Below are 27,463 nucleotides of genomic sequence, written 5' to 3' on the forward strand. Positions count from 1 at the left end.
CCAGCCCAGCAAGCCACTTTTTAGAAATAAGCTACCTGATAACGCCAGGACTGGGCTCCAAGGCCAGCCTGAAGAAAGTTATCTACCTGGTCAGTCTTCCTTTCTTTTTGGTTGGGTAACCAAAAGCCAGAGTCGCTGTGTAGAAAAGGAATGAAAGTGAAGCAGAGCCAGGGATTTAGCTCAGTGGTTCTGCTGCATGCCTCCCAAGCGCAAGGTCCTGAGTTTGATCCCCAGTACCAAAGAAAATAAAAAATAAAAATAAATAAATTTCTTAGCACCATTCAGCAAAGAAAACTATAAACACAGCTGCTGTTTTGGCATGGCTTATGGTTTTGGTTTTGTTTTTATTTGAACTATTTTATTCAGGAAGATAATCATTTAAAAAGTAATCATTTGGCATTCTTCCTTGCATTCTTCAAATTTTTTGATATGTTTTTATAAATTTAGTTTAAGTAACTTCTCTTTACACACAGGTTCATCTCTCTGGTCTTTACACTAGTTGAACGAATTTTGTTTATGTACAGGAAATATAATTATATTTTAAATCCTGTAAGTTCAGTGGATCTCTTTTGTAAGTTTGAAGAATATTTTCAACTATCAAAAAATACTGTTTATATTCCTCATTGTCTTCCAGTTAATTTCTGTTTCCAGAAGTAAGAAGGCTAAATATTTCTATTACTATAACTCCCCTCCTTCATAAAAAACTTAAAAATTAGTCTGTGTTTGGAGTATATAATTATTATATTCATTGTGGGGAGTTGGTACATATACATAACACATTGTAATTTTTTTCAGCTCCTTCCCCTCATCTCTTTGTCCCCTTCCCTTTTGCAAAAGATCTGTCTCCCTGTCTTCTATTATCTTTTATATCTTCAATTTATTTATGTTTTTGGCTTTCTGATATAAATCATGTTATATTTAAGCTTGTGAAATAACTTTGAAGTATCATAGTCATTTGTTTGCAACTGAGAATTGGTATAGCAGAAGCATCTGATCAAATTCAGCACTGTAGCTCTCTTTAGATCACACTAGCTGTGAGGCGGAAAATGGATTACAGGGGACAAACAAATGCAAAGAGACCATTTAGGCCTTTGCAGTGGTCCTGGCCAAGGTAACAAAAGTGGTAATGTGGCTGGGGATTTAGCTCAGTGGTTCCGCAGCCTGCCTTGCAAGCGCAAAGACCCGAGTTCAATCCTCGGTACCAAAAAAAAAAAACAAAAATGGTAATGAAGGAATGGACAAATTAAGCAGTTGATTTATTGACAGGTTCAGTATAGATGAGTGTGAGATAGAGGAGTCAGGAATGGCAGGTTTCTGGATTAAGTATGTCATGCTCCTCACTTCTTTTGTTTGTTTAGCTCCTGCATATCCCTAAAGGATTCGGCTGGGGATACCTTCCCACCCCAACCTCCGTTGAGTTAGATGACCACACTGTGTATTTTTATAGAATGTGGCCCTTCTCCATGATAGCATTTATCCCATTTTGTAACTGTGAATTTAATTGCCCCACCCACAGCCTAAGCAGTTCTTCACACTCTGGACTTACTTCTGAGGGCAAGGGCCTTGTTTTATTCTTCATTATATACTCAGCTCCTAGCCTGGTCTTAGGGACAGCACCAGTCCTCTTTTGGAGAATAAACAGTGTAATATATAGCTGTTGTCCACAATACCTGGTAGAGTATTCAAATGCAGTAAGTTATCTAGGCCTTTTTCTGGTTAATTTCTCTAGCTTAGATTAGTTTTTTATTTCAATCTTTTGGTATCTCTCACTTTCCTTTTGTTTTGTGGTACCCTCACAGCTTAACTTACTGAATAAAAGAAAATGTAAACATAAATAGCAAGAAATAGAATTTGGTTGTGTGGGTTTTAATAGTGTCTTCAGTGCCAGGGATTAAGTCAATGGTTCCACCACTCTCCTCGCAAGCGTAAGGTCCTGAGTTTGATCCCTGGTACCAAAAAATAAAAAAATAAAAAATGTCTTAAAAAAAAAAATCCCAAGATTGTTAAAGTGTAAAAAATTAAGGACCTTCAAATCGTAATAGCACTTAATTTTTTAAAAAATCTTTTAAGTTCTTAATACAGGTGGTTGGTGCATTATACTGGCAAAGAGTCATAGGTCCCATTCGTGTATAGAATATTTCATTTCTATTAAAAGTATTAGGACTGGATTAATTGATAAGATATATGCATCTCTGTAGATTTATCATCATGCTTGGCCAGGGATTTAGCTCAATGGTTCCGTCACCTGCCTTGCTCAAGGCCCCAAGTTCGATCTCCAGTACCAAAAAAAAAGGGCCGGGAATTTAGCTCAGTGGTGTCACTGCCTGCTGCGCAAGCACAAGGACCCGAGTTTGATCCTCAGTACCAAATAAATAAATAAATAAATAAATAATTAATAAATAAAAAGATTCATCATCATACTTCAAGAAAATGTATTGACACACTCAATATATATTATTGTGACTATATACCTAAATTAAACTTTTAAAGTAGAATGGTCTTAAATATTTCAAGTTTGCACTTATGTGGAATCTAAGGGGAAATGGCAACACAAAGTAGAAGAGAGTAGTAAGAGGACGGGGCAAGGGCCGGGGATTTAGCTCAGTGGTTCCGGTGCCTGCCTTCCAAGTGCAGGGTCCTGAGTTCGATCTCCAGTACTAAGAAAAAAAAAAAGGATGAGGCAGGCAACATGGTGTAGAAATGATCAAGAGTATGTTATATGCATGTACAGATACGCCAAAATGAGATCCATTATTCTGTATACTTAATATAGGAAAGAAGGGACAGAGGGAGGAAGGAAGGGCAGTCTGGTCTTGTGAGTTCTTCTTACTACAAGTTGAGGATAAGAAGTAAGAAAAAAAAGATTTGACTTTTTTTCTTTTGGTACCGGGGATCAAACTCAGGACCTTGAACTTGTGAGGCAGGCGCTGGAACCACTGCACTAAATCCCCGGCCCCAAGATTTGACTTTTATTAGCTCTAAATTGAGTAATGGACCTGTGACCTAAAAGATCCTTCCTGGCTCTAAATCTAATAAAATACCAGAGAATGATAAAGGTGATAGGTGATGGCATTTTCGGTTTGAATTACAACTTCTCGTTCTTCTCATAGCCTCAGCTCTGTTTTGATGAGATCTGGATTAGAAAAACATACTCAAATATAATAATTTTTAAATGACTTTATTAAATTCAATTAAATACAAGTCTCTTTCATAATCTGCTGAAATCAGTTCTTTATACTGTAAGACAATAGCCTTGATTAAAATATTTAAGATTAATCATTAATCCTGTTCAGACTATGGGAAATGAACTTTTACATTTAGCATTGCCGTAAATGTATTCTTTTATAGTTTGTTTGCACTTCTAAAAGATGTTTTCCTTCTTTCATTTAGATTACTGCTTTGGAACAGCCATAGATTTAATTACTTAAAATAGTTTTATATGTAAAACTTGTAAAGGATCAAAACAATGCCTCCACGACCATCATCAGGTGAACTGTGGGGCATCCACTTGATGCCCCCAAGAATCCTAGTAGAATGTTTATTACCAAATGGAATGATCGTGACTTTAGAATGCCTCCGTGAGGCTACATTAATAACCATAAAGCATGAACTATTTAAGGAAGCAAGAAAATACCCTCTCCATCAACTTCTTCAAGATGAATCTTCTTACATTTTCGTAAGTGTTACCCAAGAAGCAGAAAGGGAGGAATTTTTTGATGAAACAAGACGACTTTGTGACCTTCGCCTTTTTCAACCCTTTTTAAAAGTAATTGAACCAGTAGGCAACCGTGAGGAAAAGATCCTCAATCGAGAAATTGGTAAGATGTAATTTTTAACTAAATGTCATTGTCATCCTATTCTAAAATACAAATAAGTATGAAGCTTAACTGTTATCTCATTATTGAAATATTTTTGCCTGAACCAATAGCTTTGTAATATTGGATAGCTTTCTTAGTAAAGCATCTTTATACATCTAAAGTATCTTTGGCTATTGAGTGTGAAACAGTTTTTAATCCCTTGATATTATATAAGCTTTAAGAAATACCATATGTAGGCAGACTTAGATTTGTTATATCCCAGTTTTATTATTTTGTAAAAGTTTTGATATGAATATCAATACGATATGTTGATTATTGAGATATATATATATAGAGAGAGAGAGAGAGAGAGAGAGATTTTGGACCTTACTACATTTATTCATTAAAGATTTTTTTAACCCAGGAAAACTTCTTGACTCTATTGTGACCTTCCAAATCTATACAGTTCCTTGTTAACAAACATGTTGATATGTGTGTATAATAGAATAATGGATTCTTTATATAATGTTCCTAAGGTTTTGTTATCGGCATGCCAGTGTGTGAATTTGATATGGTTAAAGATCCAGAAGTGCAGGACTTCCGAAGAAATATTCTGAATGTTTGTAAAGAAGCTGTGGATCTTAGGGATCTCAATTCACCTCATAGTAGAGCAATGTATGTCTATCCTCCAAATGTAGAATCTTCACCAGAACTGCCAAAGCACATATACAATAAATTAGATAAAGGTAAGAAAGTCATCGGTCCGCTGTAATTGTTACTATAGTGAAATTTTCTATATTTTTGTTTATATTTTTACAGTCTTTTTTCCTAGCTAAATATAAGCTTTTTGAAGGCAGAGGTTGGTTGACTGATGAGTATACAACTTGTGTACAATAAATACTTACTAATTAAATGAATTGTGTGTATATGGTGCTGATCCCTTGAATTTTTATCCCAATAAAACTGAAGAACTTTCTTGTTAAGGATACTAAGAGTCAGAGCTTTTCTTGTTAAGGATACTAAGAGTCAGAGTTGTTTATCTTTTTATAAATGAAAGCAAGTATAAGTAGAAACATTCTGTGAAATTTTAGGAAAATTTTATATGTTCTTATGTTTCAAAGAAAAAATTTCTTAATATTAAATACAAGTCTGATCGTAATGAGTCATATAGACACTGAACATTTAATTACTGATTTTTAGAATTACATGAAAATGGATAAATGATACTGTTTTGGAAGTAAATGATATATTAAGTAAATACTTGTAACTTGAAGTTTTAGAATAGGTTGACTCTTACATGGTATTCAGTATAAAAAGCTGCTAGAACAATATTAAGACATTTGTTGCATACATTGTTGCACACATAGTATTTGAAGTTTAATGCAGTGTAACATACAATCTTTTGAAATTTTACTGTAGTAAACATTTTAAAATGGGAATATTCTTTTCACTTTTCTACTTTTTTTTATGAAAAATTGCCCACATATATGGAAGGTAGGTAGACTGTGAAAGATTCACCCAGTTGTTTTGTTTTGTTTTGTTTTGTTTTTTGTGGTACCAGGGATCAAACTCAGGACCTTGTGCTTGCAAGGCAGGTGCTGCTGAGCTAAATCCCCGGCCTAGTTCACCTAGTTTTAATCTTCTCATTTTCACACTTTTGGGAGTATGGAGATGGTCTTCTGGCTTACTTAATCTTAATATCAGAAAATTGGAAATCTGTTTCCTCTTTCCACCTCATCTTCTTTCGTTCTCATCTTTTCCCTCATTTTGATTGAGCATCTCTAAGTCTTCATTGATTCTTTATTTCTCATAGTTTTCTACATTAGGCACTGTTGAACCTTTGAAACTCCCTTGAGCCATTGTTCTCAGGGGTTGCATGCAGTTTAAAATGGAAATTAGCCTGGTCTCAGGTGCTTGGGACCCAATAACCCCAGTTTTGTGTGCTTGCCGTTAAAACAGAACTTGGGCATGGTTCTGCAACCATATCATATATGACATTTTCCAGTTTCTACCAAATATTTGCCTATATTTAATAAGATTGACTAGAAATCATTTCTAATTGTGATTAGAACAATGTATAGAGGATACTTCTTGAAATTTGTCTTGAAAAATGAAATAGACATGATGATTGCATCTGTATTTTCCTATTACAGGACAAATAATTGTGGTGATTTGGGTAATAGTTTCTCCAAATAATGACAAGCAGAAATATACTTTGAAAATCAACCATGACTGTGTGCCAGAACAAGTAATTGCTGAAGCAATCAGGAAGAAAACTCGAAGTATGTTGCTATCCTCTGAACAACTAAAACTCTGTGTTTTAGAATATCAGGGCAAGTATATTTTAAAAGTATGTGGATGTGATGAATACTTCCTAGAAAAATATCCCCTGAGTCAGTATAAGGTGAGTAACAAGAACATTAATTTCAAAATTTAAAACTAATTAACATAAGGCCTGATAGCTGTATTTTTAGATATACTTTTTGAAAATTAAATAATCAATATAGGCAAATAACATTTGCAAGTTTATTATACTGTAATTATGTAATTTGAGAGACTGAAAATGTTGGCAATTATACAACCTCAAAATATGGAGTACTTCATGCTTTTTCTCCTCTCCCAAACAGTGGCATAGGAATGCGTTTAAAATAAGCATTTCAAAAAATCCATGATCTGCTGTTAAGATGGACTGTTAATACTTCCCTATTACCTTTTTCTATTCATTAAATACTTACAAGAAGCAGCTATAGCAGGTATATTGCAAGTATTCAGTACAGTGCCAGGACAAAACATGGGCCTGGCCTCCATGTTGTGTATGGTCCAGTAGAGCTCATAGAAGAGACCACGGGCTATTATAATGTGAATACACTAGCATTTATATTTAAAAATCTCTATACTTAGATTTCAAAGTTTAGCTCAATCTAATTTAATATTTTAAAAATATTTCCATAAATCTATTAGTCTCCTCTGATTTTTTTTTTAAAAAACAAGTGTTTTTCAGAAAATGTTTAGACGAAAGAGCAAGTGGGCCATGATTTTACTAGATTGACAGAGGCTTACTAAATAATACTGCTTTCCTGTTACAATGAGTATCCTTATCTCTCTCTCTTTTTTTTTTTTGCAGTTAAGAATAGAACTATACTGTCTAAAGCTGATATTTGTTTATATATATTCAGATTTTTTTTTCTTTTTCTTTTTTCTTTTTTGGTACTGGGGATAGAACTCGGGACCTTGTGCTTGCAAGGCAGGCGTTGGAACCACTGAGCTAAATCCCCAGCCCCCTATATATATATAATTTATAGTCAGAGGTGCTTGATCTGTGCTATCACCTAACTTCTACATTTTACTATTTTAAATGGTATAAGAAATATGGCCTATAATGTTTGACTTCTGTATCATCTTCACAGATTAATATGTGCATTCTCATAGTACTCTTAACATGTTACTTTTTAAATTAAAAGCTTTATGGGAAATGGCTTCTTCCCTTCCTCCTTAATCTCTTATAGTATATAAGAAGCTGTATAATGCTTGGGAGGATGCCCAATTTGATGCTGATGGCTAAAGAAAGCCTTTACTCTCAACTACCAATGGACTGTTTTACAATGCCATCCTATTCCAGACGCATCTCTACAGCTACACCATATATGAATGGAGAAACATCTACAAAATCCCTTTGGGTTATAAATAGTGCACTCAGAATAAAAATTCTTTGTGCAACTTATGTAAATGTAAATATTCGAGACATTGATAAGGTAAGGCCAAATGTTACTGCTTATTCTTCCGTAGAAATCTTTTTTTTTTGGTACCAGAGATCGAACGCGGGTCCTTAGCTTGCAAGGCAGGCGGTGGAACCACTGAGCTAAATCCCCAGCCCTGAAGTCATTTTATATAAAAACCTTTCTATTGAACTATATAATAATCTGTTGACCTGTAGTATGTTTTCAGATGACAAAAAAATCGAGTCTCAAAATATAAAAATATGTGATGAATTCTCTTTGTTTCCATCTACCTTAGCTTTTGTGTAGCTCTCAGTCTTAGTAAGTAGTTCAGGTTGACCTTGAACTGACTGAGTAACCCAGGCTCACCTCCAACTCACAGCAATCCTCCTGCCTCAGCCTTCTAAGAGCTGAGATTACAGCATGTACCACCATACCTGACTTAACTTACCTTTCCAAAAATACAAAAAGCTGCATTATACACCTACTTGAAGGAATTGTAGGTCTGTGTTAATGTTTTAGTAACCTAATGTCCTATCATTAATGGATGAAGGCAGTAGCAAATTTTGGTGAGGAATCTTTGTCAGTATTAATTTATTAAATATGTGAAGAAAGGGAAAGTTGCATCTGAATAAAAATTTTTATTGGTTCTCTTGTTCATATTATTTTATTATCTGATACTTGGTTCTGTCTATGTGTACATTTGTATGAATGTACATTTTGTATACACATTTTTTGTTTGTTTTTTTTAGATCTATGTTCGAACAGGTATCTGCCACGGAGGAGAACCCTTATGTGACAATGTGAACACTCAAAGAGTACCTTGTTCCAATCCTAGGTATGGCAGTATTTAGATATATTTCCAAAGGTCATATTAGTAATTGAGAATGTGATCAGTAAAAGTGAAATATATTATTTTACATTATTAGTTTTATGCAAATTATATAAATTACCAGACATTTACATATAGAACATAAGAATTTTTTGTTAAATTATCAGTCACTTTATTGATTTTAAAATCTTCTCTAAAAAAGTTTTCTGATTATCCCCACTATTTAAAGGAAAGAACAGAATATGGTTACTATGTTGATAGTTCCCCGCAGTAGATAAAAAACTCAGCATTTTATTTTCTTAGCTCCATTTGCCTTTGTGTGAAGAAGTAAGAGTTGGCAAACAGTTTCAGAGCCAAACTACTTTGGTGGTTTCCTTAAAAATCACTCTCAAAATTTATGATATTCAGTCTTCTGAAGGGTCTTTGGAATAAATCAGTTTTGTAGGGGGAGAGGAAAGTAATGTGAACTTTTTTTTTTTTTTGGTACCGGGGATTGAACTCAGGTCCTTGCACTTGTGAGGCAGGCGACAGAACCACTGAGCTAAATCCCCAGCCCCAGTGTGAACATTTTACATCATTACTGCATAGATGTAATAAAAAAAATCAAAGGCAGTGTAAGTTAAAAGCTTGGTGTCTTCCTATTTCTTTGAGTCTCCATAGAGTTATTTGGAGTAAGAGTAATAATAGCAGTAATATTTTAAGAAAACTCAACTTACCCCTAAAGATTGAAGATGGACTGTATAGAATAGCAAGAAAGCTAACTAGGGAATCCTCCAGAAGTAAATCACATAACGAATGTAGACTGACTTACAGGAGAGGCAGGAGAAAGTTCTCATTTTTAATTAAGTTGCTAGAGGTGGCCATCCTCTAGAGCCCAGACAAAGTTCAGAGACAGTAGCCTTATCTACCAAGGGAGAAAAGTAGTTCCTTACCTACTCAAACTACTGCAAAACTACATTATGTATAAAAGTAATTAATGTAATTGTAATCAAATTAAAATAATGCATTTTATCTTGTATAATTTTCCTTTCCTATTTGGCTTTTTATGAGCAAAACTCTTTTGGTTTATTGGTTTAGTGAAGTATAGCACATAAGTATGTATAAAAGTATACAAATCATAGTAGCAACTATACCAGTCAAAAAACAGAACATTTACCAGCCTCTAAAAGCCTATCTTTATGCCCATTCTCAAACTAGTACCTTCTCTCCTACCTAAAGGTAGCCACTATCCTGACTTCTATCATTTTGGGTTCATATTGCCTATTTTGAATTTTATATAAATTAACTCAAAGAATAGGCATTTTTTATGTCTAGATTATTGTAAGATTTCATCCATTATGTTAGTGACTTGTTCATTTTTATTGCTGTGTAATATTCCATTATATCTGTATCTATCTATATATAATATATATATATTACAATTTATCTGTTCTACTCTTGGACATTTGATTTTAGTTTGAGCATATTATAAATAACTTATCTATTAGCATTCTGTATACAAATGTACACATTTCCGTGATTTTATTCCTAGAAGTTGACTCATAAGATATCTATATGTTCACTTTTAGTAGATTGTGCTTTCTGAATTGATTATAGCAAATTATACCCCCACTTTTAGTATGTGAGATTCACTATTACTACAAAATATTCTTATCACCCTTAGTACCATCAGTCTTTCTAGTTTCAACCATTCTTATATATAGTGAGATCTCCATGAGATTTTTATTTTCATTTTTTGTAAGAAAATAACATAGACTATTTCTTCATGTTTATTGGTCATTTCAACATGATCTCAGAAAGTGCCTGTTTCAATTACGTGCCCTTTTTTTTCATTTCTTGATAATTTGTAGAAGTCACTTTTACACCCTGAACAAAGCCCTTTTTCCCTCTTCTTTTGGTAAATTCTTTTTCTTCTTTACAATTTTGCATAGGTGGAATGAATGGCTGAATTATGATATGTACATTCCTGATCTTCCTCGTGCTGCTCGACTTTGCCTTTCCATTTGCTCTGTTAAAGGCCGAAAGGGTGCTAAAGAGGTAAAGTATTCAGCGGAAACAATTATGATTACCTCTAAAATCTCTTAATTATACCTTTGATTGAATTTTCTCACAAATAATAGGTCAGACCTGTTATAATTCTTAATTAAGTAAAAATATTATAGAAGACTAGCTTGGAAGATCTTCAGAAATCTATGAAGAGTATTATGTCCCAAATTCATATTGATAGATTTTTTTAAATATGCAGAATGACTGCATAACAGTGATTGCATGCAAATATGTATCATTCCTCCTTTGTTTCATATTTCCTATTTATAATTAAAATATATGTAATTTTAACTGAGAAAAAGGAAAGGAAGTACTTAAATCAATATAGCTTTTGGTAGATTTCATATTCTAGTTATTATAGAAACAGTTGTTGAATTCTCCTTTCCAGGAAAGAAAAGTATTTTGAAATGCATTTTATAACTTAATCCCTAGATTAGTGAATATTTTTCTTTGCTTTTTAAGGAGCACTGTCCATTGGCCTGGGGAAATATAAACTTGTTTGATTATACAGACACCCTAGTATCTGGAAAAATGGCTTTGAATCTTTGGCCAGTACCTCATGGATTAGAAGACTTGCTAAACCCTATTGGTGTTACCGGGTCAAATCCAAACAAAGTAAGCTTTTTAATATCATAAATTACTTTTTTTTTGGTACCGGGGATCGAACTCTGGTCCTCACGCTTGCGGGGCAGGCTTAAATTACTTTTTTTTAAAATAACAGTCAGCTACAATATATTTATTCATTTTTCTTCCATCTCTTAGGAAACTCCATGCCTAGAGTTGGAGTTTGATTGGTTCAGCAGTGTGGTAAAGTTTCCAGATATGTCAGTGATTGAAGAGCATGCAAATTGGTCTGTATCCCGAGAAGCAGGATTTAGTTATTCACATGCAGGACTGGTAAGGAAAGTCACTGAGTTTCTAAAGTATCAGTCAAAATCTGTATGTGGACAAGGTTTTGTGTATTTTAGTTACACTAGCATAAGTATTGTTGAGCTCCAGAGCTATAGGATAAAATTTTCTATGTGCTAATATTTTTCCTGCAGCTGTTTTTTCTTGGTTTATTTGGAGCCCAAGCCTGCCTTCATTTAACAAATATTTATTGAATGCCAACTGTATGTAAAGCAACAGGATAAGTACTAGGTAATGAAATTGTGAAGTAAACATCTCCACTGACTATCCAGTCTAATGGTGAAAGCAGATATAACAGGAAATACAAGGTTGTAAATCATGGAAAGTGCCATGAAGGAAGCATAGTGTGATTTAAAAAAAAAAAACTAACTGAAGGTTGGGGGGTGGGTTGCAGGGGGTATGCTAATACGTGATTGGGTCCAGGAAAGACCTCCCTGTGATATTAACCTTGAAGTTGAGACTGAAGTATAAATGCATTGTATATTGAGCTTCACAGCAAAAGAAATAGCATTTCTTCACCATATTAGTCCTGGTCCTCCAGACAAGAATGCAATTAAAATGAAGCTTAAATATTGATCTAGTTGTCTAATCTTCCCCATAGCTTTGGAACTACAACATAACTGGGTTCAAAGACCATTAATTTTCCCTTATTTCTCAAGGACAAAGTATCAGCGCTAAGAGAAAATATTTTTGTTCTTTGGTGTCTCTTTCTTCCAGTTTCCAAATTTGTCATTTTTTTCTTTGGCCGGGTTGTAGGTTAAAGATAGACCAGTCAATGAATATTGGGCCAAGCAGTCCTGAATTATGCCTAGCCCAGGCAAGTAACAGCAGCACCAAGAGGCACCCTAGAATACTGCACTGAAGAGCTTTTTAAATTTATAGTTCAGTAAGGAATTTCCTAGTGCTTTTGTAAACTGAATAATATATTTTCCTGCATACACAGTTTAAAAGGTATGAGTTTCTTTTTTGAGTAATTGTAGCTCTTTGTAAGGATTAATATTTTGATATTTTATGACTTGTACTCTTAGAAGAATTTTTCTTTCAAAAAAAAATTATTTTTATAATTTTTGGGCCTGTAGGAAACTTTTATAAATCTAAAATATATTATGGGCTCCTAGTTTTCCTATGTCTTAAAACATTTTCTTTTACATCATCCCAAAAATTATTTTATCCTTATTCACTAATTACTTCCAATTATGCTCTAAAAAAAAGACTAAATAATATAAAGAGATATAGAAGTATATAATAGTCTAGAAGGATGATACAACAGTGAAATAAATCATCAGTATGACATAATTGTTCATTTTTCTTAATGTATTGCTTGGTGTCTTGCAACATCTTTCTAGGGGTATAAAAGCAATCTGAAACACCATCTCCATAGTTTTTTGGTTTTTGGTTTCTTTAGGCTATCAGTGGACTGAATTTTTCTCTTTCTACCCATAATAAAAACCAAGCAAATTATAGAGGAAGATATTTTGCAGTTACTAGACAAATCATAGTAGGAATTCAGAGATGGATAATTAAGACTCTAATAATAAGACTCTAAAGTAGTGTTTCTCCATCTTGACCCTGCATTTTAGGCCAAATGATTCTTTGTTGTAGGGGATATCCAGTGCATTGCAGGATGTTTAGCAGGATCCCCAGTCTCTACCCTGCTAGACACCAGGAGCACCACCACACAAAGTTGTGCCAATTAAAAATGTCTCCATACATTACCAGGGTCCATAGGGCCTAAGAGAGAAGATCACCCTAGCTAAGAACCGCTGCTCCATATTCTAATGATGATGGTGAAATTTATCATATAAATGAAATACCAGATGACTCTGTCCTACATGGATTTTCTTGGACTAATAATAATGAACAATACACGTCTGAGGACAAATAAGAAATTTGATATTCACATTTAATTAGTTATTCAACAGAAGTGATTTACTCACAAGATTTTATGACAAAAGTTGAACAGTCTTGTGTTTTATAGTGTTCTTTCCATTTTTTGGTTATACACCAAAATTTACTTGATACAGTTTCTAAATGGGTAGATACAGAAGTCAAGTCTAAAGTGACCAGAATGAAGAGTAATATAGAAATATTTAAAACTTCTTGGATTAATCATTCTGGTGGGTATTTATAAATATAAAAAATGGAAATGTTTTGCAATTACTGACTAAAGAAGATGGCCCATCTTTAAAATTATAAGCCATCAGGGGCCGGGGATTTAGCTCACTGGTTCTGCCACCTGCCTCACAAGCGCAAGGACACGAGTTTGATCCCCAGTTCCAAAAAAAAAAAAATTATAAGCCATCAGGGCAGGTCATAAGAGGGATGAATATGATCAAAATACATTCTGTATATTGATTCAAGCTCTAAAATACATTCTATATATTGAAACATTCCAAAAATGTGAAATTAAGGGCGTGAGGCAAGAGTGGTGATGGTGGGGAAATAATTAAGAGTATGATATGTGCATGTACAAATCTGACAAAACCCATTAAATGGGGGAAAAAATTAATGAGCCAGGAGTTTTCAGAAGTGTTCCATTTTGACAGTATAGTTTACAGTTTGACAGAGATGTATTTCAAAACAAGGAAAATATGGATAAAAATTTGGTTTTTCTATGTCTCAATTCTTTTAAAATATCTAACAAAATTGTATTTCATCAGAACTTTATCCTTCCATAAATTATTTTGTATTAAAAACATAAACAGAAAGGGCTGGGGATTTAGCTCAGTGGTTCTACCACCTGCCTAGCAAGCACAAGGGTCCCGAGTTTGATCCCCGGTACCAAAAAAAAAAAAAAAATATGTGTATATATATATATTATTATTTCTGTGTATATATATTATTTTCTTATTTTTGTGAAAAATAAGTAAATAATGGTACAGTCCATTGGACCCAGATGACAATAATGGCTACTTTTCGTAATAAAATAGGGATTAAACATTTATTACCTCTAGCCTGGATTATTAGAGTAGCCTCTCAGCTGGCCTTCTTCTACCTAGCAGCCAGAATAGTCTTTCAGAAACACAAATCAAATTTATCTTTTAAATAGCTCTTGCTACAAATAAAATTGAAATTTTTTAACCTCACTGCAAATTTTACATGTTGTTAACTTCACCTTCTTCCCTTATCTCTCCCTTCCCTTATCTGCTGGACATGATGCTTTCTTCCTTTTCCCCCATTAAATCAAACTTGTTCTTTTCGTGGGGCCTTTATAGTGTTTCCATCTGCATTTGTTTTTCCATGATCATACTATGGATGACTTCTTGTCATTTGAGTCACAAATTAAATATTAGCTTCTTAGAGAGTATCTAATATTTTTCTTATTTATTTGATTTCCCTCTAGAATGGAAGCCTTGTTAGTGCAGGGTCTTTTACTTTTTTTGTTTTGTAACTCCAACAGCAGACTAGAACAAGAAAAACAGTATATACTTAAATCAATTTTGAGTAAATATGTGCAAGTGGTATTTCTTCATATTTTTGAGGCAGGCAGCGGCACCACTGAGCTAAATCCCCAGCCCTCTTCATATCTTTGAATAAATTAGCAATGTATAAATATATAAAAATCAAGTAGCATGGCTATCTATTTTCATTTGTAGCTTTAGAAATGGCTGAGTGTATTTTTTTGTGTAATGTTAATATGCATTCATACCTACTCATTCTCTAGTTAATATATCTATATTTAAAGGGAATAAATACATACTTGGAATTATACAGAATGTTGCATTATTTTCTTTTTAGTTTGTTTATAATATTCATGGTACAGTGTTTTTTGGGTTTTTTTGGGTTTTTTTCTTTTTAATTTTTTTATTGGTACATTTTAGGTATGCAGTACGTTTACATTTATCATTGGGTGTTTGTACCTGTACATGATATATCTTAGTTCTTATTTTTTCCCCCATTACCTGTGCGTCCTTCACCCCCTCCACCCTTCCCTATTTACATAGATTTCATTTCCATTTCTTTTTCTTTTCTCATAATTTTTCCTTTCCCTTCTTCCCTTTCCCCTTCCCCTCCCACCACCCCTCCACCTTTGGACCTTTTCCTATTTCAAATTATCAGTTATTCATTTGAATCATTCTAATCCTTATTTACACTTTCAGTTTCTCACACTAGAGAAACTATTCGTTATTTACACGTATTTGTCTCATTTATTTCACTTAAGAGTATCGCCTCAATATGCATCCATTTAGCTATAAATGTCTCTGGTTTCTCATTCTTTATGGCTGAGTAGTACTCCATTTTATAAAAAAAAAACACCACATCTTCTTTATCCAGTTTCCAGTTGATGGGCGTTTGGGCTGTTTCCAAGCTTTAGCTATTACAAACTGTGCCGCTATAAACATGGGTGCACATATATCAGTGTAGTATGATTCTTTTAATTCTTTGGGGAAGATACCCAGCAGGGGAATAGCTGGGTCAAATGGGACTTCCAGTCCTAGTTCTTTGAGATGTTTCCATACTGATTTCCACAGTGGTTGCACCAGTCTGCACTCCCACCAACAATGGAAAAGGGTTCCTTTCTCCCCACACCCCCACCAGTATTTGTTATTGGTTGATTTCTTGATAGCAGCCTTTCTTTCTGGAGTGAGGTGGAATCTCAGTGTTGTTTTCATCTGCATCTCTCGAATGACCAGTGCTGTTGAACATTTTTTCATATATTTATTTGCTGTTTTTACTTCTTTGTCTGAGAAATGTCTGTTCATTTCAGATGCCCATTTTTGAATTGGGTCTTTGAATTTGGAGAAGCTGATTTTTTTCAATATTCTTGATAGTCGACCTTTGTCTGAGGAACAGCTGCTAAAAATTTTTTCCCACATTGTATGTTTTCTCTTAGCTCTGTTGGTGATTTCTCTTGAAGTGCAGAACTTTTATAATACGATGAGATCCCAGTTGTTGATTCTTTGTGCTAACTCCCATGCTACTGAGGATTTGTTCATAAAGTCTTTTCCTATGCCAATGTCTTCAAGAGTTCTACCTAACTTATCTTCCAGCAAGTTTAGAGTTTCTGTCTTAATATTTAGATCTTTAATCCACTTCAATCTTAGTTTAGTGCATGGTGATAGGTATGGGTCTAGTTTTAATCTCTGGCAGGTTGAAATCCAGTTTTTCCAACACCATTTATTAAATAGGCTATCTTTCCTCCAATGATAGTGGTTGGCTCCTTTGTCAAAGATGAGGTGGCTGAGTGTGTCTGGAGTTGGTTCTGCATCTTCTAATCTGCTCCACTGATCCTCGGGTCTGTTTCTTTGCCAGTACCATGCTCATGGTACAGTGTTTTAATGGGGTATCCCATCTCCTTTTTTTCTCCTGCGTGTTTTTACTTTTAAATTTGAAAGCCTCACAGCAGTTACAAGTTGAATTCAAGCACAGAACATAAAAGTTTAAGTTTTTATTTTATTACTTTACTGTTTCTCATTCTTTTGTAGCAGAAATATTGGCAGGTTAGTTAATAGGATACTAGGAAGGGACCTTACAAGAGGAAGAGTGTTTCACTACCATCCCCTAGTATCCCAGTCTGGCCTTCTCCCTGACTTAACTTTGGCAGTTACTGTTTTAACTGTGGTTGAGAGTAACATTAGCCAAGTAAGTAATCAGATTTGTTCCACACGTATTATCCTTAAATTGGTTCTTACCTGTCCCTAAAAATGAAGTCTTAAGATGAGAATATTTTATAACAGTTAATAAGAAATGTGAAGTTTGTTGAAAATTAATGATTTTTTTCTTGTAGATCATTCATGAATCTAGGAGAAGGTATATTCAAAGAAACCCATGTAGATATACTTTATTTTATAGAGTAACAGACTAGCTAGAGACAATGAATTAAGAGAAAATGACAAAGAACAGCTCCGAGCAATTTGTACACGAGACCCTCTGTCTGAAATCACTGAGCAAGAGAAAGATTTTCTGTGGAGCCACAGGTATGTGTTAAGATGGAGTCTCATTTTTTCTTTTATGATAGAAAAATAACTGACCTTGATTGAGCATGCCGTATTTTTACTGTACCTAGCATGGTAAATAAGGCATAATTTACATAATTTTTATTGACTTTCTTAAAACTATAGATATAGATTTATATTTCTAGAAAAATGTGCTATGTTGATACTTCCTTTATGCAATGAAAGCTTTAATCCCCCCCCTCCCCTACTCCAGTACTGGGGATTGAACCAGTGGCTTTCAGACTGAGCTATAGTCCCAGCCATATTTTATGTTTTGTTTTGAGACAAAATTCAGCTCAGTTCCCCATGCTGGGCTTGAATTTGCAATCTTCCTGCCTCACCCTCCCAAAGTGCTGGGATTACAGGTGTGTCACCACTCCCACTTTTTACATGTTTTCATTGGCACTGGGGATTGAATCCTAAAGCCTTTGGCATGCTAACCACTCACTCACTATACCCCTACCCCCTGAAGGCTTTTAAAAATTCCGATAGGATTTTCTTAGGATTTTTCAAAGTAAAATTCAAGAGGAAAAAAACCCATGTAACTCTAGACCAAATAGTTATTATTTTGTTGGTCTAATAATTTTCTGGTGTCTTCCATTTTTCTTTTTTTCTTAAACTTCCTCAAAATAATAGGGAAACACCTTATTTTCACTTAGGCAAAAATTATCCTGCTACTTGTAACTAACATTGATATATTTAATGAAGCAGTTTCGTACATTTCTGCAGAAAGCCTATTAAAACATGTTTTGTTCAGTAACCTCAGTAAACATCGTGACTCTGTGGTTCTAGTTGCATAACAATCTGAGCAATCTGAAGAGTGGCATAATATATATTCATGATTTTTCTTAACTGTCAACTAAATTTAAGTATTCACCACTTGGATTTCCACTTGTTTTCTTTGCCATATATACTTAATTCTAAGTCAACTATATTGTTAAATACTGATTCCTTTTTATTTTTAAAAAAAGCTAGTAATGATAAGAACTTTGGGGCTTCTTAAATAATGCATAGATGAGGACCAGGGATTTAGCTCAGTGATTCCGGCACCTGCCCTGCAAGCACACCCCGGTACCACAACAAAAAAAAAGAATGCATAGCTGAAGAGTTAAACATCTAGACCTTTTGAATAACATGGAAGTATTTTTTCCTTTGTTTTTTCCAACAGACACTATTGTGTAACTATCCCTGAAATTCTACCTAAATTGCTTCTGTCCGTTAAATGGAATTCTAGAGATGAAGTAGCTCAGGTAAATGCATGGCTCAGATTCCTGAATAAATGTTGCACAAAACTAGTATGTCACCTACATCGTTTTCTCTCAGAAAATGTGCATAAATTTAAGAGATGAAATAGACTGTTAATTGTGGTAATACAGTAGAGAAAAATGCCATTCGTGTCATTGCTATAGATAAAACTCACTAGGACTAAATTTTAAGGAGTTCTTTAAAAATCTAAATTAATTTTAAAATCAGAAGTAAAAAATCAATTAGAGCATTCATTCACAATTATTCTTGCATTGTAAATACGATTTTTTTCTTTCTCATACACAGATGTACTGCTTAGTAAAAGATTGGCCCCCAATCAAACCTGAGCAGGCAATGGAGCTTCTGGACTGTAATTACCCAGATCCTATGGTTCGAGGTTTTGCTGTTCGATGCTTGGAAAAATATTTGACAGATGACAAGCTTTCTCAGTACCTAATTCAGCTAGTACAGGTAAAATAATGTAAAATAGAAAGTAATATTTTATTCCAAATATATGTAATTTCCAAGATGTATTTTACTAACTTAAGCAGTTGTTTTTTTTAAACTTTGTTTCTGAAAATTTTTCTTCATTTTCTTACAGAAATAGACCCTAATTTATTTTTTTGTTCTTTTAATCAACTAGGTCCTAAAATATGAACAATATTTGGATAATCTGCTTGTGAGATTTTTACTCAAGAAAGCACTAACAAATCAAAGGATTGGACACTTTTTCTTTTGGCATTTAAAGTAAGTCAAGTATCTACCCCCCACTAAATTCCTTAGAGAGATATGTGTGTGTGTGTGTATATATATATCACTTGCTTTCTTAATAAATGTACAAATATGTATTATGTACTTTGTTTTAGTTTGGCCGAAATAATTTTCCATATTGAAAATATATTGCACCAGTGATGAGCTCCTATATTTTTTTCTCTTTGAAATTAAATGTGAAGTAAAAGTCAAAACTGAATTTTAATACCTATAATCCCAGCACTTGGGAAGCTGAGATGGGGGGGTTCACAAAGTTTGAGGCCAGCCTAGGCTACATAGTGAGACCCTGTTTCAACAACAACAAAAAAAACCCTAAATTTTAAACATGAGTGAGAGCTGAAAAAAAATACTTTTAAAGATTTGATTGACTTTAAGCTAAGTAAAAATTTGCTAGGCGCAAATTAATGTAAATATAGGTCTCAGTGTATTTTTTAGATTAAAATACCCAATATAAATAAAATTTTAACCTTGGAATTCAGAACAATAATGGCAAAATCCTGTTTCCTACCAGAAAACAAGGTAATTAAGAATAATATTTCTAGAATATAGTATATTTCATACTGAAAATTAGAGATCATAAGCCATGTACTTTTTAATTAATTTAGAAATGGATTGTATCTAATAGGACTTTTTAAATTTTAACATTAAAAATAAAAAATGAGACCTAGAAGCTAGATTTAAAATAAATTTAGAGATAATAAAGTATCAACATGTATATCAGGGAGTATTCATTAAGCTCTTTGCTCCCTCCCATATATATTTTATTTTTCTGTCCAGTTTACTTTTTACATATTTTTGTACCTTGTACTGAGATTAGTGAATAAAACATAGTTAGAATAGATTGTCTGTTAAATTTACATGTCCAGGAACTACCTTATTTTCTTCCAAATGGTAGATTTTGAATCATTTTATTCTTAGTATAGTTGCAACATTTATTGGATTTTTAAAATGGATTTTCTGAGTTTCTTTAAAAAAGATTGTATAAACACTCATATATGTTTATATAGGTATATATCTTTGTGTGCATGTATATCCATGTATCTATGTTTAAACCCTGTACTGCTCTTTCAGATCTGAGATGCATAATAAAACAGTTAGTCAAAGATTCGGTCTGCTTTTGGAATCCTATTGTCGTGCCTGTGGGATGTATCTGAAGCACCTGAATAGGCAAGTTGAAGCTATGGAAAAGCTCATTAACTTAACTGACATTCTCAAGCAGGAAAAGAAGGATGAGACACAAAAGGTGTGTGGCTGTTCAGTTTGTTTTTGAGACTCTTTTTATTGCAGTGGGACAGGGTTGTTTAGAAACCCAATGTACAGATTATGGTTCTTGGACTCAAGCTGATTAAGATTTGGACCCAAGTTCCACTGGATTCAGGTGTAGCTGTGTAATGTCAGATACACTGTTTTGCTCTAAAGATTCATTTTCCTCACCTGTGAAATGAGAATAATATTTTCATCATACAGTTGTTGTGAGAACTAAATTATATAAACTATGTAGAGTCCCTAGAGTGTGAGAAATGCCTGGTAAATATAAGTACTTGTACTTTCCTTTTTTCTTTTTATATAGCTCTTAAGTATTTAAAATGATTCTTTCCTCAGTCATTCATTTATTATCTTAGTAGTGACCCTGAAAATGAGTGGAAAGAAGTGAGCTTTTACATTTCTAAGTTTAAAATGGACTCATAGTCACTCAGTAAATATATCACACACTCTAATCATCTGCATTCTACCTAACCAATACGAAATGTAAAGTTTTTTCATGACTTTTTCCTACTCCCTGTCCTTTATTCAGTCTAATCTACCAAATCCTACATTTAACACATTTTATAGTGAAAAGGTCATTTCTCACCTCTGATGAAATGAGAGGGAAGAAATTCCAGTTTATTAGTGAGTACTCAAAGGGCTGAGAATAGAAATTGCCAGCACTAAATGGCTTTTTCCATCATCATCATTAGTACTACTGGAAGGAAAAAGCAACTTTAAAAGAAAATTGCTATATTTATCTAAAAGAAAGTTGCTCCATTAATCTTAATATCATAGAGTATGTGACTGAATTGGTTTCATTGAAGTTGTGGTAAATAAATTCAAATATGGAATACTAGAAAATAGAAAATACTATTACTGAAGCTGGAATGGGCTGGAGGGTACTAAGCTCCTTCAAAAGAATAAAATTTATTACATTTATAGTGTAACTGAACTGAGAAAAAAGAAACTAGGTATTAGACATATTTGTAAACAGATGTGTATTTTGTGCTAGTTTTTATATCACAAATTGGCTATGATAAAATGGTTTAATTAGAAACATGACATTCATTACTCATGTCATTATTGGTTTAAATGAAATTGTGGTAAGGACCTAAAATTGCAGTTACAGAAACAAATGCAGTTATTTTGAATGCTTCTGTGTTTTATCATAATAATGATAAAGGATGTGAAGCATTATGCTGACATTACAGTTGACAGTGGTAAATGAAGTGCCTTTACCTGAGTAAGAGCTGCATAGTGATGACTAGATTTCCTAGCTATTAACTTACATGTCGTAAGAAGAAAAAAATTTTTATTACTAAAATTCCAGCATGAAAATTTATTATGTATCCCTAGTTTCTAACTTTTTTTTTTTAATACTCACATTTTGTATTTTTAATTAATCGAAGTTTCCTGGAATAAACTGCCAGATACTGCTTGTTAACTCAGCAGTCTGGTCTCTGGTTTGATTTTATTAAAAAAGGATATTTTGGGCCGGGGATTTAGCTAAGTGGTTTCACTGCCTGCTGAGCAACCGCAAGGACCCAAGTTGGATCCCCAGTACCAAAAAAAAAGGATATTTTGCCATGCATGGTGCTACTCACCCGTAATCCCAGCACTGGGAAGGTTGAGGCAGGAGGAATGCCATGAGTTGAAGGCCATCCTAGGCTACATAGTGAGTTCAAGGCCAGCCTGAACTTCATAGTGACACTCTGTCTCAAAAAAACAAAAAACTTCTTTGTGGTTACAAACGAGATATAGTATGAGATCCATATAGCAAATATTTTTACAGCTTTTTTTCCCAACAGATTCTTTTTGCCTCACTAGACCTTTTTTATCCAACAGAGAGCATGAATATAATGTTTTCTACAAAGCCAGGAAGCAAAAATATTAAACTAAGATAACATGGTCTCTTTAGTTTTTCCTCTAGAACTAAGATAAGCAATTTGATTTTTAAAGGGCCAAATGTAAATATTTTAGATTTTGCAGGCCATGTGGTCTTAACTATTCAACTCTGCTATCCTAGTGTGAAAGCAGCCAGTATGTGATGAATGCGCATGGCTGTATTCTAAGGCAATTTTTGTTTTGTTTTGTTTTGTTTTTTTGGTACCGGGGATCGAACTCCAGTCCTTCCGCTTGCGTAACAGGCGGAGGCACCACTGAGCTAAATCCCCGGCCCTTTCTAAGGCAATTTGATTTACAAAAATTGGCAGCAAGCCAGGATTCACCACCCCTGCTCTAGAGTCAAAGCTTTGCCTCTGTCAGCAAGTCGAGTTCTTCTCAAGGGAAGGTGCACTGCTGCCACTCTTCCTGTGTCTCTGCGTCAGGCTGCTCTGTCTCATACAAACCCTCCTCCTTAGAATGCAGCTAGTTCAAGGTATGGATCAGACTACACAGTACTGAGTTTTCGGTGTGTAAGAGATTAGCAGTTAGTTTACCTTTTGCAAAATCAATTTCTAATTTTGAATATGCTTTTTTATCAGGTACAGATGAAGTTTTTAGTTGAGCAGATGAGGCAACCAGATTTCATGGATGCTCTACAGGGCTTTCTATCTCCTCTAAACCCTGCTCATCAACTAGGAAATCTCAGGTAAGGTACTTTCTTGGGAGTTTTATTGATATATTTAAATAAGCACTTTTCTGGATAAAATCTTGAGAAGAATAAAAATGTCCCATATGATAGTCCAATTATCTGTGCTTCCCTTTCCCATTCTCCTACCGTGCAAAATAGGAATAGTAAAATGGTCTTAAATTAGAAATACATTTATTCAGAATGAGTTTTTATTACTTTAATAAGAGTTTAAAACCTTCAATGGTTGGAATATTTGGTGTCATATAAAGGAAATGGAGTATAACATATGTTATTTGTTGAAAATTCATGATTTATATAAAGATGTTAAAGCTTAATATTTATACAGTACTTCTTAGAATTGAATTCATAGATAAAAATTGAGTTTAAAATTTTTATAACTTTATTCATAGATAATAAGAAACAGGGAAATAGATTTTTGGGGGAAGAGGACCAAAAGGCAGAAGGAGGGGAGGAAAAGGGGAAGTAAAAAGAATTAAAATGTGTTGTGTGCATGTTCCAGCTCCTCACAATGAATGTAAGCATTATGTACTGCAAACACGTACTAATAAAAAATTTTTAATATTTTAAATTTTATAACATGTTTACAACTGTTAAGTAAATTTGAGGGTAAAAAGAATAACAAAGCTGAGGTGCCTAGTAAAGTTTTTAACTATTTTAAAGGCTTGAAGAGTGTCGAATTATGTCTTCTGCAAAAAGGCCACTGTGGTTGAATTGGGAGAACCCAGACATCATGTCAGAGTTACTGTTTCAGAACAATGAGATCATCTTTAAAAATGGGGATGGTAAGGAATAGTATTAATGAGCTTATGATGTATGAATTTAGTTATCTTTTTATACACAGGATATATATGAACCATGAAAACTATTGAAAGCCATTTAAGGAATATACATTTGATAAAATGCAGACTATTAAATAAATGTCTTAACCTTTGCAATACACATGTGAAGAAATTCAGGAAATGTGACCTCAAAATATGAAATTTTGGTATGCTGATGACTTTGAACTTTAGAACACTTGGAGAACAGCGAGCAGGCAGGTTTTCTCTCACATCTCCTCATCTGCCTAAAGGTGGATCTTCCAAAAAGACTCACGTGTCATGAACCTTATCAACCAAGAAAGATCAACTGGAGGTTTGACTCCTAACAATTCTTAACCTTAGCTTTGTTTCTTTTCACTGATTATGCATGTGTAGGGGAGCAAAAAAGTCTTCCCTCCACCCTTCTAAGTTCCTGGGCTGAGCTACAAACTAAAGTGACCTAAGACAGACTAACAGGGAAGAACACCTATATTTAATTATGTACGTATGTATGCATGAGAGTCTCACAAAATATAATCCTCAAAGAAATGTCAGATGATTGAAGCTTATATAGCATCCTGAGCTACAGAAAAGAGTAAGGGTTTGGAGCTTATGAGGGATGATGATGATACGGTTATGGGAAGATGAGAGGAGCAAAGATAGGATAAATAAAGGTTGTCTTGATTGTCTTGATATGCAGTTTAAAAAATATCTCTCACAATATAAAAGCTGTCTCAGAGCAGCCCTCAGAACAAGTGATTTAGTCTTTCTAGGTCTTGTACAATCTTCAGTTGATCTTCACTGGTTGAGATGGCATTTCCTGAACGCCCAAATCCAAAGTCCTGAAATTAGTTTCTGTTATTTGCTTAACTATCATTTACGTGAGTAGTGTGAGTATCCAGTCTTTAAATATTCTATGTGCTAGGTCCTGGTTTCCAGCAATAAACAAAACAGAATCCCTGCTTTCTTGAAGCTTACATTCTAATAGGGAAAAGAAGGACATTAAACAAATTAATTTAAAAAATAAAATTACATTCATGGTGCAAAGAAAAAGTGTAGTCTCCTAAGGAAGCATATAAAAAAGGGTTCTAATTTATGTGGAGCATAGGCTATAGGGGGATAGGGAAAGATCACCAACGGGTTTCTATTAGGAAATGACAACTCAGCAGTGAATTCCATTGATCCCAGTACTTTAACATAAACATGTTCAAATTTAAAGGTTCAGCAGAATAAATACTTTTAAGTATGCCTATGTACTCATTTTTTACACACATAAGTTTTGCCAGTACTTTAGAAGTGAGATAAAGAATCAAAATATTGATGTCTTATGTATTATTTTGAAGAGTAAATGTAGCTCTATTTCTTTCCCATTTGAAAACAATGTGATGGCTTGATCCTCTCGTTTGTATTGATGGTGTTAAGTGCTGATGCATATTATTTGAATTTCAGATTTACGCCAAGATATGCTAACGCTTCAAATTATTCGCATTATGGAAAATATCTGGCAAAATCAAGGTCTTGATCTTCGGTAGGTAATCAATAAAGCAACCTGTATGTGGACAGTTATACTGAAATAAAGCTATTAATAAATATTATTTATAGTAGCATATAGAGGCATGGATCTATAAAGAAATGTATGTAGTAATAATTAACAGTTTATTACAAAATGAGACCTTTCATTTGTCCTCTTACTTGGCATAGACTAGCTATTGAGGTTTGAGCTAAGTGAGAAGTGTCTCTAATCCACTATGGAAGACTGCAGTTGCCTCTGGAGTGTCACCATTAGGAAAAGGACATAGGAGACACTTTTTTTTCAGTGTCACAAAGCCCTTTTTTTAATTCAGAAAAAGTTTAAAAGCAAGTCTTGTAACAGAAATTTTCTGATTCTAAAGCTTTATCAATCCTCTAATCTTGAATGAATTTTGCAGCAGAATTTATGAAACCAACTGAAATTATTACCAGTTTGCTTGTTTCTGTCCAGCTTTCCACAGTAATCAGTATATCTCCCAAATTTTCTGTTAGCTTCATCTTACTAGTAGTTGTCACTTCTAATAGTTTTTCTCTCTCTGACTTAACTCTTTCAAATCTATAACTCTTTTCTGAAAGTACTGTGTCTGTAAGTGGGCATGAGTAAAGTCCACCTGCAGCAAGAAGGTAAAATAGGTAGAAATAGCAAGTGATACCAGACACATGCTTACCTGTATGCCTTATAAAAGGTTAAGAATAGCTAGTATATAGAAAAGATTCAGTGACACATAAGGTACTACCCTTTTATTACAAAGAAAATGGATATTTCGAGTAATGAAGGGCACAAAATGAAGTCATCAGTTTCAAATTCTTAACTCCTGAGTCATTGCTTCATCTCTGCCACTTTGCAAAGATAGTGTTTCCCTTTTTTCATAGTACTTTCAGTGTCATGAAAGACCCACATCCCACTAGCACCACCACTTCCAGAGGAGTAGCATGTAAAATAGATTTCAGAACTAGAGAGTAAAGGATTTAACTAAGTAACTCTGGTAATTGCAATACTTAATTGTAAATTAGAGACTGCACACAAAAAAAATGAGCAAGCTCATTGGCTGTATCAGTCTTAAAGTATTTTAAGTAAATTTAGTTTCAATTTAACTAAAAAGCACTTAATTTCAATAAAATCATATCAGCATTTTTATTTATCCCTGGCAAAAATGTAATTCAGATATAGGTTAATTATAACTGCTTGCTTTTTATGAGCATGTTCAACAGGAGTAAAATAAGATGAAATAAGAGAGATTGAGCTGGAATGCAACCTTAAGAAATGTCTGTATTTCCCAGGGCAGATCAGGAAAAACTTGTGTCAGAAAAAATGGTCAAAGGGTTAAGAAGCCCAGAGTAAGTGATTTCATAGAACCCAAAAAAGGGGGAGAGATTCACAAACAATTTGTAATGCCTGGTGCTCCAGAAAATTTCAAAAAGTAAGGGCTGTGATGACTCATAGTTAGCTTTAAAAAGAGTTTACAGGGGCTGGGGATTTAGCTCAGTGGTTCCAGTGCTTGCCTCGCAAGGGCAAGGTCCTGAGTTCGATCCCTGGTATCCAAAGGAAAAAAAAAAAAGTCTAAAAAGAGTTTACAGTAGAATAGTAGGCATAGAAGGTAGGTTATAGGAAATTAAAGAGAAAATGAAAATAAATATATACTTTTAGGAATGTAAGTAAAAACAAGGTAGAAAGAATGGACAATAGTGTGAGAACAACAAAGGATGAAAAACCATATTTTTGAGTACTTAGGTGCAATTTGGATGCTTTTTTTAATTGTCATAGTAAGTCTTCATGTCTATCCTTGACTACATGTACTATTTAATTTTTATAATTTAATATTTGATGTAATAAAAATAGGAAGTACCCTGAAAAGCACTTCTGCTATATTCTACAATATGATGGTTATGTTGAGGAAAAGTATTTATGGGATTCTCTGAGTTATGAGCAAAACTACCTACTTTTTTATGGAATACCATTTTTATTTTAATAAATAATAACAGACAAGCTATAGTTATTCACACATGGGTATTTGGCAGACAATTTTTTGAAAAAAACCCAGT

General features: G+C 33.8%; 1 protein-coding gene and 1 long non-coding RNA gene across 6 annotated transcripts in view; one reads left to right on the forward strand and one right to left on the reverse strand.

Moving 5' to 3' along the window:
- Pik3ca (phosphatidylinositol-4,5-bisphosphate 3-kinase catalytic subunit alpha) overlaps positions 1–27,463 on the forward strand; it is a 74,657-nt gene that overhangs the window by 39,375 nt on the left and 7,819 nt on the right. For all 5 annotated transcript variants that reach the window (XM_021254485.2, XM_087186549.1, XM_087186550.1 and 2 more), the window contains 16 exons: positions 3,391–3,818; positions 4,334–4,543; positions 5,951–6,201; positions 7,304–7,549; positions 8,266–8,351; positions 10,277–10,382; positions 10,854–11,006; positions 11,154–11,288; positions 17,094–17,218; positions 18,405–18,486; positions 18,788–18,952; positions 19,125–19,228; positions 20,324–20,495; positions 22,984–23,090; positions 23,754–23,875; positions 25,340–25,418. In XM_021254485.2, the coding sequence (XP_021110144.1) occupies positions 3,467–3,818; positions 4,334–4,543; positions 5,951–6,201; positions 7,304–7,549; positions 8,266–8,351; positions 10,277–10,382; positions 10,854–11,006; positions 11,154–11,288; positions 17,094–17,218; positions 18,405–18,486; positions 18,788–18,952; positions 19,125–19,228; positions 20,324–20,495; positions 22,984–23,090; positions 23,754–23,875; positions 25,340–25,418 (2,495 nt within the window). In that variant the 5' untranslated portion in view covers positions 3,391–3,466. The remainder of the gene's footprint in view (positions 1–3,390; positions 3,819–4,333; positions 4,544–5,950; positions 6,202–7,303; positions 7,550–8,265; positions 8,352–10,276; positions 10,383–10,853; positions 11,007–11,153; positions 11,289–17,093; positions 17,219–18,404; positions 18,487–18,787; positions 18,953–19,124; positions 19,229–20,323; positions 20,496–22,983; positions 23,091–23,753; positions 23,876–25,339; positions 25,419–27,463) is intronic.
- Positions 15,546–22,988, reverse strand: LOC147825354 (uncharacterized). The gene is made up of 2 exons (XR_015440985.1): positions 22,105–22,988; positions 15,546–20,686 (listed from the first exon to the last, which is right to left on the reverse strand). It is a non-coding gene; the product is annotated as an uncharacterized LOC147825354 (long non-coding RNA).

Source organism: Heterocephalus glaber, unplaced genomic scaffold (genome assembly GCF_053883595.1).
Source record: "Heterocephalus glaber isolate CG9 unplaced genomic scaffold, H.glaber_assembly_v1.0 deba00001504, whole genome shotgun sequence".
Lineage (NCBI taxonomy): Eukaryota > Metazoa > Chordata > Mammalia > Rodentia > Bathyergidae > Heterocephalus > Heterocephalus glaber.